At 47.5% G+C, this 15,948-nt stretch overlaps 3 protein-coding genes and 1 long non-coding RNA gene across 4 annotated transcripts; 1 reads left to right on the plus strand and 3 right to left on the minus strand.

The window, feature by feature from the left end:
- Positions 1,137-2,384, minus strand: LOC8085878 (stem-specific protein TSJT1). The gene has a single exon (XM_002448738.2). It carries the CDS (start codon positions 2,288-2,290, stop codon positions 1,499-1,501), a length of 792 nt encoding a protein of 263 aa, XP_002448783.1. The 5' UTR covers positions 2,291-2,384; the 3' UTR covers positions 1,137-1,498.
- On the plus strand, positions 3,529-4,119 carry LOC110436097. The gene is made up of 2 exons (XR_002453764.1): positions 3,529-3,561; positions 3,707-4,119. It is a non-coding gene; the product is annotated as an uncharacterized LOC110436097 (long non-coding RNA).
- Positions 7,641-9,376, minus strand: LOC8085879 (rubisco accumulation factor 1, chloroplastic). Its single transcript, XM_002448739.2, has one exon. The coding sequence runs from the start codon at positions 9,302-9,304 to the stop codon at positions 7,922-7,924; it is 1,383 nt and encodes a 460-aa protein (XP_002448784.1). The 5' UTR covers positions 9,305-9,376; the 3' UTR covers positions 7,641-7,921.
- LOC8085880 (CBS domain-containing protein CBSX5) lies at positions 12,170-14,159 on the minus strand. Its single transcript, XM_021464067.1, has 2 exons — positions 13,640-14,159; positions 12,170-13,511 (listed from the first exon to the last, which is right to left on the minus strand). The coding sequence occupies exons 1-2, from the start codon at positions 13,969-13,971 to the stop codon at positions 12,599-12,601; spliced, it is 1,245 nt and encodes a 414-aa protein (XP_021319742.1). The 5' UTR covers positions 13,972-14,159; the 3' UTR covers positions 12,170-12,598.

Consider the following 15,948-nt stretch of genomic DNA (forward strand, 5'->3'; position numbering starts at 1 on the left):
ATGAGGGGGCAATGCTATCGATGCTCTGATGGAAGAGTCCATTGGTTGCCTGAAAGCACCAAAGGTGGCAACACATCACAGGATTACGCACATTGTGCTGGAAACTGATTGAAGCTTGCTGACAAATGCGATCTGGTCTACGTCGAGGAACCTTTGTCCAAGTGGGATGATCTTTAAAGCGATTAGAGAGAGCATTTTGTTGTTTCAAGTATCGTCAATGTATCTCGCCAATGTAATAATTAATGTTGCGCATGAATTAGCTGTCTGTGCTACAAGTTGCAATGGCATGCCTGGGAGGTGGAATTTCCAAACTTTGTAAATGTTGCAGTAGCTCGCGATTCAGCTGATGAGCTAGTTGCTCATAATATGAGGCCTTAGAGCCGTGTTTAAGTTTCAAGAAAAAAAAAAGAAACAAGGAATCAATGTACACATCCCATATACGATAAATGTAAGACATATTTTGGTTGATTAGTCTTATCAATTTTTATCTTGAAATTTCTTATTTCTTTTTTCTTAATTGGCATACTATCAACAAAGAATCAACCAACAGGTAATCTAAAAGTAAACTCTCGGGGGGAAAAGTGACTTCAAAGAAATTACTTGCAGTCAGGTAAACAACCGAACATAGTGTTCTGTGAGAGGTCCTATACTGCTGTTTGATGATAGTACCGCAGAAACAGATACGGATATCAGTAGTCTTACCCAAAGCGGAATGACAAAAAATAATTAGGTGGTGTTTTCATGTCTAATGAATTAATGATATATAGTTGCATCCTCTACAGTTTCCCAATGTGACCCAAGTTCATGCTCCTTTGACTGTAGTGTGTATGTGAGTTCACATATGCTTGCTTGCAAGCACAAGAATTACTTGTGTATCAGCGAGATTCTCCTTGCTGTCACAAGAGAACCAGATCGGTTCTCCGGGCTGCCAAGCATGTTGTGGCATGCACCATCTAGTCAAGGCGAAGCGAGGGATCCTTGGCCGATGTTCCAAGCACGCAATTTGTGGTATAGGACGGCAAGAGAAATGTTAAATGTGACGTGTTCCGAGGTGGCAATGTTAGATACATATGAACCAAAGAGGCCTCTAATCAGCCAACTAACAGAGCAGCGATGCTCCAAAGTCCAGGAGGAGCTTAGCAAAGTTTTGAAGCAAACTCTTCTTTCTTATTCATGATGTTGAACAACCCAAGTCCACAAGCCACAAGCACTGCAGAAACTAATGTACAAATGCCAGGATAAGGAAAAAAAAAAGGGAAAAAGAAAACAAAGTTCTAGTAACATGGCATACTATTCCATCCTGTTTCCCGTAGCACTAGCCCAATCAGAATGATGGAGCCTTTCAGAAAATAATGTTTGGATGGAAGTTTTGACGCAGTGCTTGGATCTATTAGTAGATAGGAAGACCACGGGCAGGGGCAGGGGAGGTTGCCGTGCAGACTTGCAGACATGGGACATGATGGTTTGGTTGGTGAGCAGAGCAGAGCAGTGGACACCGCTAGATGGCATCCTCCCAGGCGGCGGCCCAGTTGGTGGCGCTGCCGACGCGGGGCATGGAGTTGATCTTGGTGAAGGTGTCGACCTTGAAGGTGGCGCCGCACATGGCGCCCTCGCTGTCGACGCGTGGCATGGCCTTGAGCCTGTTCATGGGGTGCTCGAAGCTCTTGAGCCCTCCCTCGCTGTGGAACATGCAGCCAGCAGGGAACGGCGCGTACGACTTGCCGCACCCGCGCTTGACCACGTCGCGGTCGTCGCTGATGACCGCGGACCCGTCCGCCGCCAGGCCCCAGTACAGCGGCACGCCGTCGCCGTTCCCGCCCAGCGCGGCGAACACGGCGCCGGAGCGGTTGTCGAAGACGACGAAGGCGAAGGCGCCCGCGAGGTCCTTGACGACCTGGTCGGCCGGGTACGGCCCGCGGTCGCGGAGCGTGCGGTAGGCCTCGATGACCAGCAGCGCCTCGTTGGTGGACCGCCCGCACAGGCCGTACTGCCGGATGAGGCCGCTCAGGTTGTCGAGGCGACCCAGGAAGACGCAGTAGATGTCGTCCAGGCCGCAGAACATCCGCGGGTAGGTGCCGGTGCCGGTGCCGGTGCCGGCGGAGGTGGGGCCGACGCAGGCGAGCGCGGCGCCGCCGCTGAAGGAGGTGGAGATGGCGTTGGTGGGGTGCGCGGCGTGGAAGTCGCGCAGGATCTCGTCGGGGTTCCGGGGCTTGTTGGACGCCGCGCCGCCGCGGGGGCTGTTGAGCTCCTGCGGCGCGTGCGCCACCTGCTTCTGGAAGATGGCCAGCATATCCTCTCCCTCCTCGTTCTGCTCTGTTTGTGTGTGAAGTGGAGTGCCGGATCTGAATGGAATGGGATTGGGAATGCAATGGAATGGAGGTGGGGATAGAGATGTGGCGTGCCTTTTATAGCAGGCACCAGGCAGGGAGGGAGCGGGATTGGATAGGGTGGTGGGACGTGTACAAAATATCCGTCCATTCCGTTCCGTGGATCCAAGGAAGGAAAGCGTGGAGTAGAGTAACGTGGGAGTGAGTGCTGCTCCTGCTGACGTGTAAGGGAGATGGGGAAAAGGACCGAGAGGATAAGATCATCACGTAAGGTAATACCGCCGGGTTGCTATTGCTAATGATGATGTGACACCACTAGTACTACGAGCCGGGCTACTGCGTTTTTTGTTTCACTCCATTATTACGGAGGAGTATTTTACCATGGACGGATGTGATTATTTTGTGGGTACGTACGTACGTATAGCACTAGCAGTCCATCGCGATCAGAAACCACATCGAGTCGCTATTTCATCGAGACATCGAGGCCTTGTTTAGTTGGTAAAAATTTTGGATTTTAGGTACCGTAGCACTTTCGTTTGTTTGTGGTAAATATTGTCCAATCATAGACTAATTAGGGTTAAAAGATTCATCTCACGATTTACAGACAAACTGTGTAATTACTTTTTGTTTTCGTTTAAATTCAATACTTCATACATGTGCCGCAAGATTCGATGTGACGGGAAATCTTGAAATTTTTTGGAAACTAAACAAGGCCTAAGATAACTGACGGCGATGCGTGGCGGCTACCCGGCCACCGGTGCTGGACGAAACCAGCTGCCCCGGAGCCGTGTCCCGTGGGCGTCAGTTTGGCAGGACCCCAACCCAGGTACTGGTACCTGCCGCGCACGCGCAGCGCGGCTGCAGGCAGGCAGGCGCGCGTCCCACGTCACGACACGAACCTTTGGTCCGTTTTCAGCGGGCCTGGGCCCCGCTGCTCCCCATGGTCCTCTGGTCCCGCGGATCAGATCGGATAAGGCCGCGGCACGGCATGGCCGCCGGGGACACGTCACCGTGCGTCGGACAGGCCCTCAGCGATTCGGTTGGGCCGGAGCCGGACCTGACTTCCCGGCACGGGACGAGGACGACCCACCCATGACCATGACCCACAGGTGTGAGCGGCTCACGTGTCCACCTCGGCCTCGACTCACCACCTTTTCTATCTACTATATCTTCCTCGCGTGTTGGCGTTGGTGTTGAGCACGTCCACTCGACTCGTGTCCTCCTCACTTCCTCGGTACGTAACACACAGACCGGGCTGAATAATTGTTACTCCTCAGCTTGGCAGTAGCAAGCAATTAGCAAACGCGTTCTGCCACGACATGTTGTCGGTTGGCCACGCAAATCATGTTTCTTAACCTCTCCTTGTTAATTAATGCTAGCTATGAAGACGCCGTCGTCACTGCTGCGTACGGCGAAACAAGCTAGTTGTGCGATGTTTGCTTGCTTGGACCAACAACGGGCAATCCGCTTCCCCCTTCCGCCCGCTACGATGGCTGGCCGTGTCTCTAGCTTTTATCTTCGTCACATATACAGTCATGCATTTGTCTTTGCTCTAGATAAGCACGCGGTTGGATTTCTTTCGGTCCAGATAGAGAGATATATATCGTCGTGAATATAAAGTGGGAACAAGGCAACAACGGTCGCTTTCCGATGAGTTTTTTTTTCTTGCTAAATTATTAAATGCTCTGCACTGCACTCAGGAGGAGGATCTATCGGCCCTAGCACGTTCTAGCAATGTAACAGTACATGTGTGCGCCCAATATATTTTATCCAAAATAATTATGGTCAAATACACACATGGATGCCTTTGGTTGAGCTTAGAACAACGAGATTTGACCGCAACTGCTCAGCCCTCGATAATAGGAAGGCAGTCCATCATGCCTCCATGGGCCTTTTGCGCCCAGCAGACCCTCACGACTGACGGACTGAGACAGACCGGCTTTTTTTTTTCTTTCATTTCTATATTTTTTTAAAAACGTGTTTTGCATAAATATTTCTCAAAAAAACCAATTGGAAAACTATACTACTATTACCGCTGCCGAATTATATGAAAGTTATGAGAAACCTCCATTTCTCTCACATCTTAAATGAAAAATCATAACTTATATATATATGAACCCAAATTAAGAAAATATTTATATGAAAGTTATGAGAAAAAAGAGATCTACAACATTATGATTTACGAATTTCCAAACTGAGATCTTTTTTATACCTAAAAAATAATATAACATTTTAGATATGTATATTTAGATTATACCGCCAAGATGGCTTCAAATAGGATTGTTGCAAGCTATAAGATTGTTTAGATTCCATCGTTAAATTATTCATATGTGGCAATCTCATTATGTATTGAATATTTTTGCTTTCCATAAAAGCAGAATTTACCTCGATCAAGAAAATATATGAAAAACTTGTGAGTTTTAGAAGATTTGTGCAACATAAGGGTGTGAATAAATTGCCTCGATTTATCCACTAGCTCGTATATTTTAGAAAAAAACATACATTTTCACATAATTTCGTATATGGTATAGATTATATACAAATAGTGTGGATACATAAGAGATGTATATTTTTATAGTTCACAATATTAAATATTTGTATATTAATATAGAAACATAGATGTGAATATTATATAATATTTTTCTTTATTTCAAAAAAATATTATATCAAATTTTTAGGTATCAGAATGATCTCAAATAAAAAAACCATACACTACAAAAGTTATGGATCTCCTTTTTATCTACAATCTTCATATAAATTGTGATTTTGTCCGAGTTTATATGTAAAACTTATGATATGAGCTAACAGAGAAGAGATGATTATGCCCATTGAACCTGCGATAAGAATTTTCCACTGGTTCAATCGGCAGCAGTGGTATAGTTTTGCACCTTTTTTAAATCTGGACAAATACTTTTGTGCATGAAACGAACTTAAAAAATATAGATATTTTTGTTTGGGTGGGGGTGGGGGTGGGGGTGGGGGGGGGGGTGCGCTGGGGGCTGTGAGGTTCCGGCTGCAGTTGATTAGTGGATGTGGAGCGGGGTCCAAACTAACAGGGAGGAGTTGATCCGCTGATGGAGCCCAATAAACGGAAGCCTCCCAGCCGCGCGGAAGCGTCCATACGCCAATACGGGCTGCCGGAGCCAGTGGTGGTCTGCACCACATCCACGACCCATGGGCCTACTGATTGTCCGCGAAGGAAGGATTTTTTTTTTCTTGATCAACGCGAAGGAAGGATTGGCATCACAGCATCAGTCTCCAAAATGACATTGGCATTCCACTCAAAAAAAAAAAGACATTGGCAGTCCCCAGATTGATCGCCGCTTGCGCCCCATGGATGCATGCATCCGATCACTTCAGCCTGGAAAGCGTCAGTTAGAAAATCAACTCTGCCGCACCCTGCAATGACTACCTCGCCATCTGAATCACGAATTACATAGGCCTTGTTTACTTCCCAGAAAATTTTGCAAAATTTTTCACATTCCCCGTCACATCGAATCTTTAGACGTATGTATGGAGTATTAAATATAGACGAAAATAAAAACTAATTACACAGTTTGGTCGAAATTGACGAGACAAATCTTTTGAGCCTAGTTAGTCCATAATTGGACAATATTTGTCAAATACAAACGAAAGTGCTACAGTGTCGATTTCCCAAAAATTTTCGGAACTAAACAAGGCCATAACCCCATCCGCCATTAGCTCGCCTTCCGGTGGACTGATATCTTCCCTGCCCCCCTGGGCTTCTGGAAAAATGGAGAAAGTAACGGGAGCTCTGCCTTGCATTGAAGGAAAACAGAAGGCCTTGCCTCAATGGCAGACACACCACGACATGGCACAGGACAACCACAAGCTCTTGAGAGAGCCAACCCGCAAAGAAACGAAAACAAGACGAAAGCCCCCAAAAACTAAACTAGTTTTGAAAGGCACGTTGTCGTTGATCAAAGTCCTCGTTTTGTACGTAGCGCAACCGATAGAGTCATGGAGCAATCATTCTGGAAAATCCGTCGATTCCTTTCGTTCCACATGACGTACTAGTAGATGCATAATCCGTTGAAGTGTCGTCTTTTATCATTTGGTATTGTCTTTACCGCAGCTTCCCACCAATCTTTGGTATTGTCCTCTTCTCCCTTGTCAATGTCATTTTTCGTTTGTTTCGGCTCTGAATGCTGTTCCCTTGTCAATGTCATTTTTCGTTTGGGCTCTGAATGCTGTTCCTTCTGCAGAATTCACCAGTCAGTGAAATGTATAAAGTGGGATCCTAGGACTATCCTGTGCACAGTGCACTGGAGATAGCTGCTGTGAAAGCATTATCTTAGCATATGGCTTAGGCACATTGCCATTACTCTCCATGGGTACTTCTATATTATGATGTATATATGTAAATTTCCATTTGAAGGTGCTGAATTTGCACAGCTCTTGATCAGGTTTGGACAAGTGATTCCTAATTTATAAGTTTGTGCATAATTTAAGACTAAAACTTTTGAGCAAGATCCAGCTCAAAATGGCATTAAACCACTCATAATCAACTGTCACTGTAGAATTGGCACTCATAAGACTCAGATTTTTAAGTGACAGTTCATCAGGGGAAAGGGCCTCGAGATCATACAGAAATGGTTCTTAATGGTCAGTGCTGCGTCTTTTGCCGGCCTTGTTCAGTTGGGAAAAAACATGGTTGTTGGCTACTGTAGCACTTTCGTTTTTATTTGATAAACATTGTCCAATCACGAAGTAACTAGGATCAAAAGAATCATCTTACAAATTACAGGTAAACTGTACAATTAATTTTTATTTTCATCTTTATTTAATGCTCCATGCATGCGACCAAAGATTCGATGTGACGAGAAATCTTGAAAATTTTTGCGATTGCTGCTTTGATTTGATGATTTCTGACTCAAAGTCAGGTATCCATGTTGTCCTGCTTTCCCTGACTCAAAGTCAGGTTCAGGGGCGCAGCCCTGAGAGATAGTGTCCTAACATTCATATTAGATGGCTGCCTTGTGCTAGTACTAGTATATGGTTTTTTTCGGCAATTGAGTTCAGTAATGTCATATGAATGATGAATTTGATCATATATATATATATATAGGCCTTGTTTAGTTCCGAAAAAATTTCGGATTTCGCTACCGTAGCACTTTCGTTTTTATTTGATAAATATTGTCCAATCATGAACTAACTAGAATCAAAAAATTCGTCTCGCGGTTTATAGACAAACTATATAATTAGTTTTGTTTTCGTTAATATTTAATACTTCATGTATGTGCCGCAAGATTTGATGTGACGGAGAATCTTAAAAAAATTTTGGATTTCGGGTTGAACTAAACAAGACCGTAGTTTTGCAAATATAATGTGGGGAAAGAATAGCCAGCAATGCAAGGCTAAGGCTAAGGGACTACAGAGAATAGTTCCTATGGCATGTACCGAAACAACATGAGGCGGCAATTCGTTGCTCTTATTCATCGATCGATCGACTCGAGACTGTAAAGAAGAGAAGGGGAAAGCTTTACCACCAATTACCACCCAATGGAGAAAGAGAAATTGGCATCTCCAAAACCAAGCAAAACCCTTGATAAACCTCCTCTCCAGATCAGTGATCAGTCCCACTCCTCGTCGCTAATCATGCCGTCCTCATCCTTGGGCGGCCGGACAACGATAACCACCTCGGCAGCTGCCGCGGCTATGCCCTGCTCAGCCAGCTTCTTCCCCCTCTCCACCACAAGCCGGCCATCCTTCTCGAGGACGTATATCCCCTGCTCCACGACCTCCTTCTTGCTCCGGTTGGCAATGACTAGCACCGGCTCCTCATCGGCCGTGCGCCACGGCAGCCTCCGGCCGTCCGCAAGCTCGACGACGACGGCGTCGTCCGCTGCCTCGGCCACGGGGCCCCATCCGGGCAGCACGGCCCACCGCGCCCACGCCTTGTCCACCTCCACAATGCCAAGGTCCACGTCCGTCTTGGTCCGCCTGGGCGCCGACTCCATGGCCGCGACGCCGTCCGTCTCCCTGACCACCGGCAGCATGAAGACGGTGGTCGCCTCGGCGACTTCGCCGTACTGGAGCCGCACCACCGTGACGTTGGGCCGCGAGGCGGCAGGGTCATCCTCCTCCACCACCTCCTCCCCGGCCGCCTTCTTCCTGGCGCGCTCCAGCTCGAGCTCCACGCGCGCCCTACCGGACTCGGTCTCCACCACCTGCAGCGCGCGCTCCAGCTCCGCAATGCGCTCCTCCACGTCGATGGCCTCCCTCGACTGGCGGAACCGCGCGTAGGCGAGGCAGTCGGCGGGGGAGTCCCTCCCGAAGGCCTCCCAGCCTTCCTCCCCGCGCCAGCGCGGGAAGCCCTTCATGGCGCGCGCCAGCTCCCGCACGCCCTTGGGTTCGAGCCTGTAGTCGATGGCGTGCCTGGCGGCGTCGGCACGCTGGCGCGCGTTCAGGAAGCGGAGCTCGTACAGGAGGTCGGGTCCGCCGTAGGAGTCGAAGTACGGGAGCAGGTCGGGCGGGAACGCGGCAACCTTGTCGTCGAGGAGCGAGTCGCGGACCTGGGACGCGACGACGAGGGAGTTCTGCTCGACGCCCGAGATGCCCGTGGCCTCCTGGATGGAGGACGGGTTGAAGCCGTCACGGGAGAGCGAGGCGATGAGGGGCGCGTACTCGTGCCACAGGCCCATGCGGTCGCGGAGGATCTGGAGGCGCTGGGTGAGGTCGAGGTTGCGAAGGCTGGGCGGGAGAGGGGACGGCGGCGGGTGGAACGGCTGGTAGAGCTGGCCCGGTGGTGCCATCGGGGGCGGCGTGAAGGGGAGCCTCCGGTCGCCGGGCCCGCCACCGCCGCCAGTGCTGCCGCCGCCGGGGAGCAGGATGGCGCTCGCGACGATGTGGCTGGCGCGACGGCGGCGCCACACGGGAGTGGCGGCGCGGGGCGTCCGCTGGTGGCGCGGCGCGGTGGTGGACGCGGCGGGGTGCGGGTGCGAGAGTGACAGCATGGTGGCGATAAGGGGGATCGGGGAGGGGAGAAGAGGAATGAGAGTCTGGGAAGCACGGAACGGAACCAGGGCTTATCCTTGTCCTAGCGTGCGCCACACGGGCGCTACCGACGCGCACTCCTGTTTTTTCCTTCCGTTTCCCTTTCCGTCAGGTACTTTCCGTTTCTGTCGCGCTTGCTTCTGAATCGAGCCTTCTCTCTCCACTCAACGGACGCTTCTCTTCTTCGAGGTTTGAATTTTCCTATATAAAAATTCAGATACGCAACTTGATAGATATTATTTGTTGCCTGTAGGAAGTTTTTATGAATATATGATTTTGAAGTTTTTTTATTTAAGAAAGGGAGGTTTCTCCTACTTTTTTATTTCAAAAAGCATAACACAGTCCAAGCATCATGTTTGATAGTCGCAAGGCAAAATCATAGACCCAAATCCAATTCTACGATCGTTCATCAGTAAGGAATCCAGCGAACCATCAGCTACTCCCGTAACTTTCTTTATTTGGAAATAATAATTTCCGCAACTTTTCATTTTTAGAAGATAACTAAGTTATACATATATGTTATAGAACATAACTTATTTCTATAAATTATACTAAGAACTTGGTATAACACTTTGCCAAACTTATCACCATATGACTTATACCATATAACTTACGACTTATGCCAAAACTTTAAAACACAGAATTATAAAACATTTTTTTAAATTTTCTTTTGTCTTTTTTTTCTCTTTTTATTTTTTATACAAGTCTATCAATTTTTTCTTTTTATATATGCTGCCAACCCTTATTTTATTTGGGTGATCGTTCACGATTTGATGTAACAAAGGTTCAAACTACCTCTCCTTCTAGCGGGCCTTTCCATAACCACCGCTGATGTCATAAAAAAGTAAAACATTTATTTTAAAATGCTAGATGTAAATTTTAACCATATAATTTGTAATTATTAACTTTCTGCACGTAACTTTTATGTCTAACTTTCTGTACGCAACTTTTATATCTAACTTTCTACGTGTAAGTGTGTAACTAGTAGATATTAACTTATAATTATTATCTTCTTTGTCTAACTTTTTGCAAAGCTATTTGATTTATTATATTTTGTGCTTAACTTTCAGTTATTAACTTATATGTTTAAATTGGTTTAATCAAACTATATGCTTAAGTTTTAATTGTAACTTTTTTGAACGTTCGCTAAATTGTCTCGTCATAAATTATGTTGATAAACTTGTTCCATAAAATCTTATATTATAGATAAAAGTTATGCGTATAACTTTATCATGTAGTAAGTTATATGTATATGTTATATGTGTAACTTTGTCACAATGAAGGTATATGTTAAAGTCACGTATATGAGTTATACGTAAAAGTTTGTTCCATAAGTTATACGTAAAAGTTGTGATTATAATTTTTCAAAAAAGAAAAGTAGAGATTTTTTTTTGCCTAAAATAGAAAAGTTTCCAAAAATAGAAAATTGCGGGATTTTTTTTTGCCAAAAAAGGAAAGTCGTGAGAGTTGTCTGATCGTTCGCTAGATTCAAATATATTGAACGTTCGCTATTTAGTGAGTCCGAATCATAGAATACTAGTTCCAATCGTTTTTTATATGTAATCTGAAAGTAGATATTAAGAGTCTTTTTCGTTCCCCTTGCTAAATTTAGTCAGCTAAACTTTAGTCATTTTAGTAGTTAAACTTCTAAACACACTGCTAAAATAATTTAGTCTTATAGTCACTCAAGAGTAGCTAAAATAGTTTTAGCCGTCTAAAATTTAGTAGGGGGACCAAACAAGCGCTAAATGTGTACAAAGCTATATAATTTGTATGGTTTTCAATTTCGGATATAAATGTTTGCAATAAGTAACTAGAAAGTTAGAATTGTTCGATGTTTTTACATATAATTTGGACTTTTTTGGATTATAACTACAAAGATTTTGGATTTTTTTTTAACTTACATCGTAGACATGTATTAAGATCTGAATATAAATTTTGCAAGTTTCTTGATTCCAAGTGCAATAGGTTTATTTTTTACTTTTGAAAACTTGAAATATGTGGTACACTGGTACTACAAAGTTTGCGAGATGAGCCTACAAAGTTTATAAGGTGATACTTCAAAGTTTTGTACAACTCAGGGGTAAAGTTTAAGTTAACCTTTTGGACATATAGAAGTGCAAAGTCTTAAATCAATTTTTATAATATATTAGTACTCGTATTTTAAATTCCGTGAATACAAAGTTCATAATGCATATAGGGACGAACTGCTTGTTCACTTGACAAAAAAGTCATGGCTAAAAGTATTGTTCGCATATTTATTGTGAGGAAAACACTGCTGAATTATTGACAGATTCGGTTTGTCATGGTGTTTATCCTTTGTGAAATCATAATCACAATACCGGCACTATTTGTTGATATATTCTACAGAAGGATGCAAAAGACCTTAAGTGCTTGCCTTATTTACACGGTAGACATCAAGAATTCAAGAGGATATTATCAGCACATGTATGGAATTCCCATTCCATTTTCATATAACTTTTATTATAACTGTCGCGCAGAGTTGATGATGCACAGTCTAACACAACTTTATACATTATATATATATATATATATATATATTGCCTCGTTGTTTTTCAGAGTATTAATGACAATTACTATAACTGAAAATGCAAGCTGCATGTCCTTTCTATTAGCTACCAGCAAAGACATATATCTCAATAAATAAGATGTACTCTATTCTTGTATTTAGTGCAAAGATAACTTTGAATTTCTATTTTACATACATTTTATTGTTTTTCTATATATATTGAGTAAAGTAATAATTAACATACAACATTTTATGGGGCATAAGACTATCAACTTTGTATATACTGGTTCTGGATAAATATTGAAAGAAACCATCCCCCATCTGTTTCAACTCCCATGTACCTGTTTTTCGTAAGAGAAAAAAAGCTTGTAGAATCCAAATAGTAGATTACATATTTGCATGGGTTAAATCTAGACAAGAGAAACATGCAATGAAAAATAGACTGATTGGGCTGCATGGGCTAAAGACATGAGAGGTAAGGAAAAAAAAAGTCCAAATCATATATCGCGGCCCATATATCACACGCGTGCCAACCCAACACCTCTTGCGCGTGTCGCTTCCTCCTGCTGGTGCACTATCGTCGAGTAAGAGGCTCCAGCAAATGTACACATTCATATTTTTCCACCACGACGTGCCTATCGACATAGAGAGATTGATATAAGCTTAAATCCTTCATTTTAACATGTTTACCAATGCAAAAATTGATTTATACTATGCCATGGGATCAATCAAGATCAGGATGCATTCCACATCCACTTCCATCACCATCAGCAACCAGGTGGTGCCTGAGCACACGCAGCACGTCGAGCAGGCCGACCACGCCCACCAGCTCTTCCTCCTCCACCACCCACACGTGCGTCGCTCGGTGCACCATCGCCTGCACCATCACTGCCACCAGTGAGCTTCTTCTGCGGCACACGGTTGCCTCCTCTGTCCGTCGCCTCCCCGAGAACAAGTTGCCGTGGATGTGCGTGTGCGGCGACGCTATAAGCTCCCTCCCGTTGGCGTCGATTATGTCCTCGTCCTCGTCGGACGACGAGGAGGATGACGACGAGGAAGCAGAGGAGGAAGACGACGACGACGACGACAAGGACGCATCAGTGGTACCACCGTATAGCAAGTCGAGCATTCCGAGGAGGTTGCGGCGGCGGAGGCGGGAACGGACAATGTGGAGCGTGGCCGCGGGCGGGGCACCACCCCAGTCCAAGAACGACACAAGCTGGCCGGCCGAGAGCGCCGCGATGGCCGCCACGGTCGCCACGCCGCCGGAGCAGAGCGCGGACGGCGAGATCTCGCCGACGAGGCAGCGGGCGGGGAAGCCGGTGCCGGTGCCGGTGCCGGCGACGACCGCCACCGAGGCGTGGGATGCCAGCGCGGCGCGGATGAGCGGCACGGCCGTGAGCGCGCTGTCCCCAGCGGCGACGGCGAGCGCGGCGGGGCGGACGGCGCCGAGCTCGGAGACGGACCGTGAGGCCGTGGCGGAGAAGACGCCGACGGAGCTCAGGAGGAAGCGCACCACGTCCTCCACCGTGAGCCAGCACAGCTTCCCGCGGTCGGCGGGGGCGCGCCACCTCTCCCTGATCGGCACGGCGAGCGTGTGCGCGCCGCCGAGGAACGCGTCCACCGCCTCCAGTACGCTGCCGACAGACACCAAAGGACCGACCCCATCGTCAGATCACCAAAACACTCGACCGTACCGTACGCAGGCAGCGCATGGCCGGCGGTCCGGGAAGATAACTATACGCGTGCAAGTGCGGCAGGCGACCTTGCGTCCGGGTCGACGCGCCGGACGGGCTGCAGCGCGCCGGCGGCGAGGAGGTCGGCGAGCGTGGCCTGGAGCGCGGCGGCCGGGGACGCCAGGTTGGCGTTGTCGGCGCAGAGGAAGAGCAGCGCGTCCGCCATGCACATGCGACCGGCCACGTCGGACTCCTCGCTGCCGTCCCACACCGCGACGGCCGCGTCGCCCCCGCTGCCGGCGGCCTCGAGGTCCGCGATGGCGTCGGCGACCGTGGACGACGGCGGCAGCCACCTCAGCGCCGGCTTGCCGATGCAGAGGTCCGACACCTGGTGCGCCTGGAGCAGCCGCTCCGCCGCCATGCGTGCGCGTGCATGCACCGGTGCGGTGCACCAGGTACAGTGAGCCGAACCGGGAGCGGGCGGTGGGTGTGATATGGGAAAAGAAAAGGGAGAAGCTAGCGTCGCGCGCTCAATCAGCGGCGGCGGCGGATGGTGGTGACTGGTGTTAGCTGGCGGTCGAGTTGCAGCTGAGAGAACATGCGATGCGATGCAGGAGGTGTGTTTTGATGTGTGTGCTTGCCGTGGCAGTGGCAGTGGGTTGTGGCCGTGGCCACCTGAGGACACAGGACAGCGATGGCCGATGGGTGACTGGGTGAGACGTGGCGAGGCAGCATGATGATGAAAACCTGAAAAAGGAAAAAGATCTGTGCCCGTCATTATCCTTTCTCACGGCCTTGTTTACTTCTATCAAAAATCCATTTTTTTTAAGATTTCTCGTCATATCAAATTTTTAGACGCATATATAAATTATTAAATATAGACGAAAATAAAAACTAATTGTACAGTTTGGTCGGAATTAACGAGACAAATCTTTTGAACCTAATTAGTCCATAACTAGATAATAATTATCATAAACAAACGAAAGTGCTACGGTGTCACGAAATTTTTCCTTCCAAAACTAAACAATGCTATGCTTTTAGCTACTCCCGGTTTATTTATATATGAAACTGATGACTGGTTTTTCTTTTTGGTTATATCCTGCTGGCTTTATTATATATAAGGAGTACGTAGTACTTGTTTATTTCATCACGGAAGTGAGTACGTAATCGACTAATCGTGCGCGCAATCCCTGCTGAACAACTGACTAACTGTCGGACGTTAAAGTTGCTCGATCGTCCAGGGCTTCGGCCATACATACCACTTTGCTGAATAACCGTCGGACGTTAAGTTGGCGAAACGGTACCACTACCGTACGGCTCCTTTAGGTTTCATGTCACAGGAGAGAAGGGCAACGACGTGGCCGTGTTAGCGTAGTATAGTGGTATACGTTTGTGGCTACCTACTACCTAGGTGTCGATCGCCAAGGTCAAATAGTGCTAGCTAGAGCTTTCACGAAGGTCAGACACGCGCGACGCTCTAGTTTCGTTTCATAACGAGCTGCGTGGCACTGCAGGCTCGTGCAACCAATAATATATCTGAGATGAATTGAACGTACAGAAAGACGTGTCACGTACGTCCGGCACGCGAGTATATCAGTCTTCTACGTGTTTTGCATTAATACGGTCTTGTTTACTGTGTTTAGTATGGACGAGATCGTCCTCACACATCACGGGAACCTTACGTCGTAATACCGCCGGTTCGGTACGGTGCCGGTTGGCACGCCTACGTAGTACTACGTGCATGCCACTTGTTGTTCAATGAAAGTGAAGTCAGTGTAGTATATCGCGTGGGCCGGCAAGTACGTGTACCTACGTAGGAAGACCGTATCCAACATAATGACGTGGCAGGGAACGGACCCACAAGGTCGCTCGCGTAATGCGTCTTGTTACTGTGTTTTTTTTTTAATTGCTGGAAAAAATACAAGGTTGCTACGTACAGTACGTACGTAGTAGGTATTACCACCGGACACGGACGCACGGGTGGTGAATGTGTGCGGCCGTGGCGGTGGTCGGTGGACGGCGTGGCCACCGCCCACCGGGGGCAGGCCGCAGGCCATGCATGGGCCTGCACGCGCGCGGGCAGGTGGGCGACATGCATGCGCGCGCGGGCGGAGGCCAAGTGGAAGTGGACACGCGCTGAGGCACACCAGCAACCAGTCACCACCACGTGCCGCACCGCGCGAGCTGCGGCAGCGAAGGGCTCCGCCGCCCGGATGCGGTGCGCGCGGACGGCCGGGTGCGACGGGAACGTACACATGCCGCAACCGCATGCCCGGCAGCGGCAGGTTAGGCCTTGTTTACTTTCACCCAAAATCCAAAACCTTTTTAAGATTTTCCGTCACATCGAATCTTTAGACACATGTATACAGTATTAAATATAAACAAAAATAAAACTAAT

This window comes from Sorghum bicolor, chromosome 6 (genome assembly GCF_000003195.3).
Source record: "Sorghum bicolor cultivar BTx623 chromosome 6, Sorghum_bicolor_NCBIv3, whole genome shotgun sequence".
NCBI lineage: Eukaryota > Viridiplantae > Streptophyta > Magnoliopsida > Poales > Poaceae > Sorghum > Sorghum bicolor.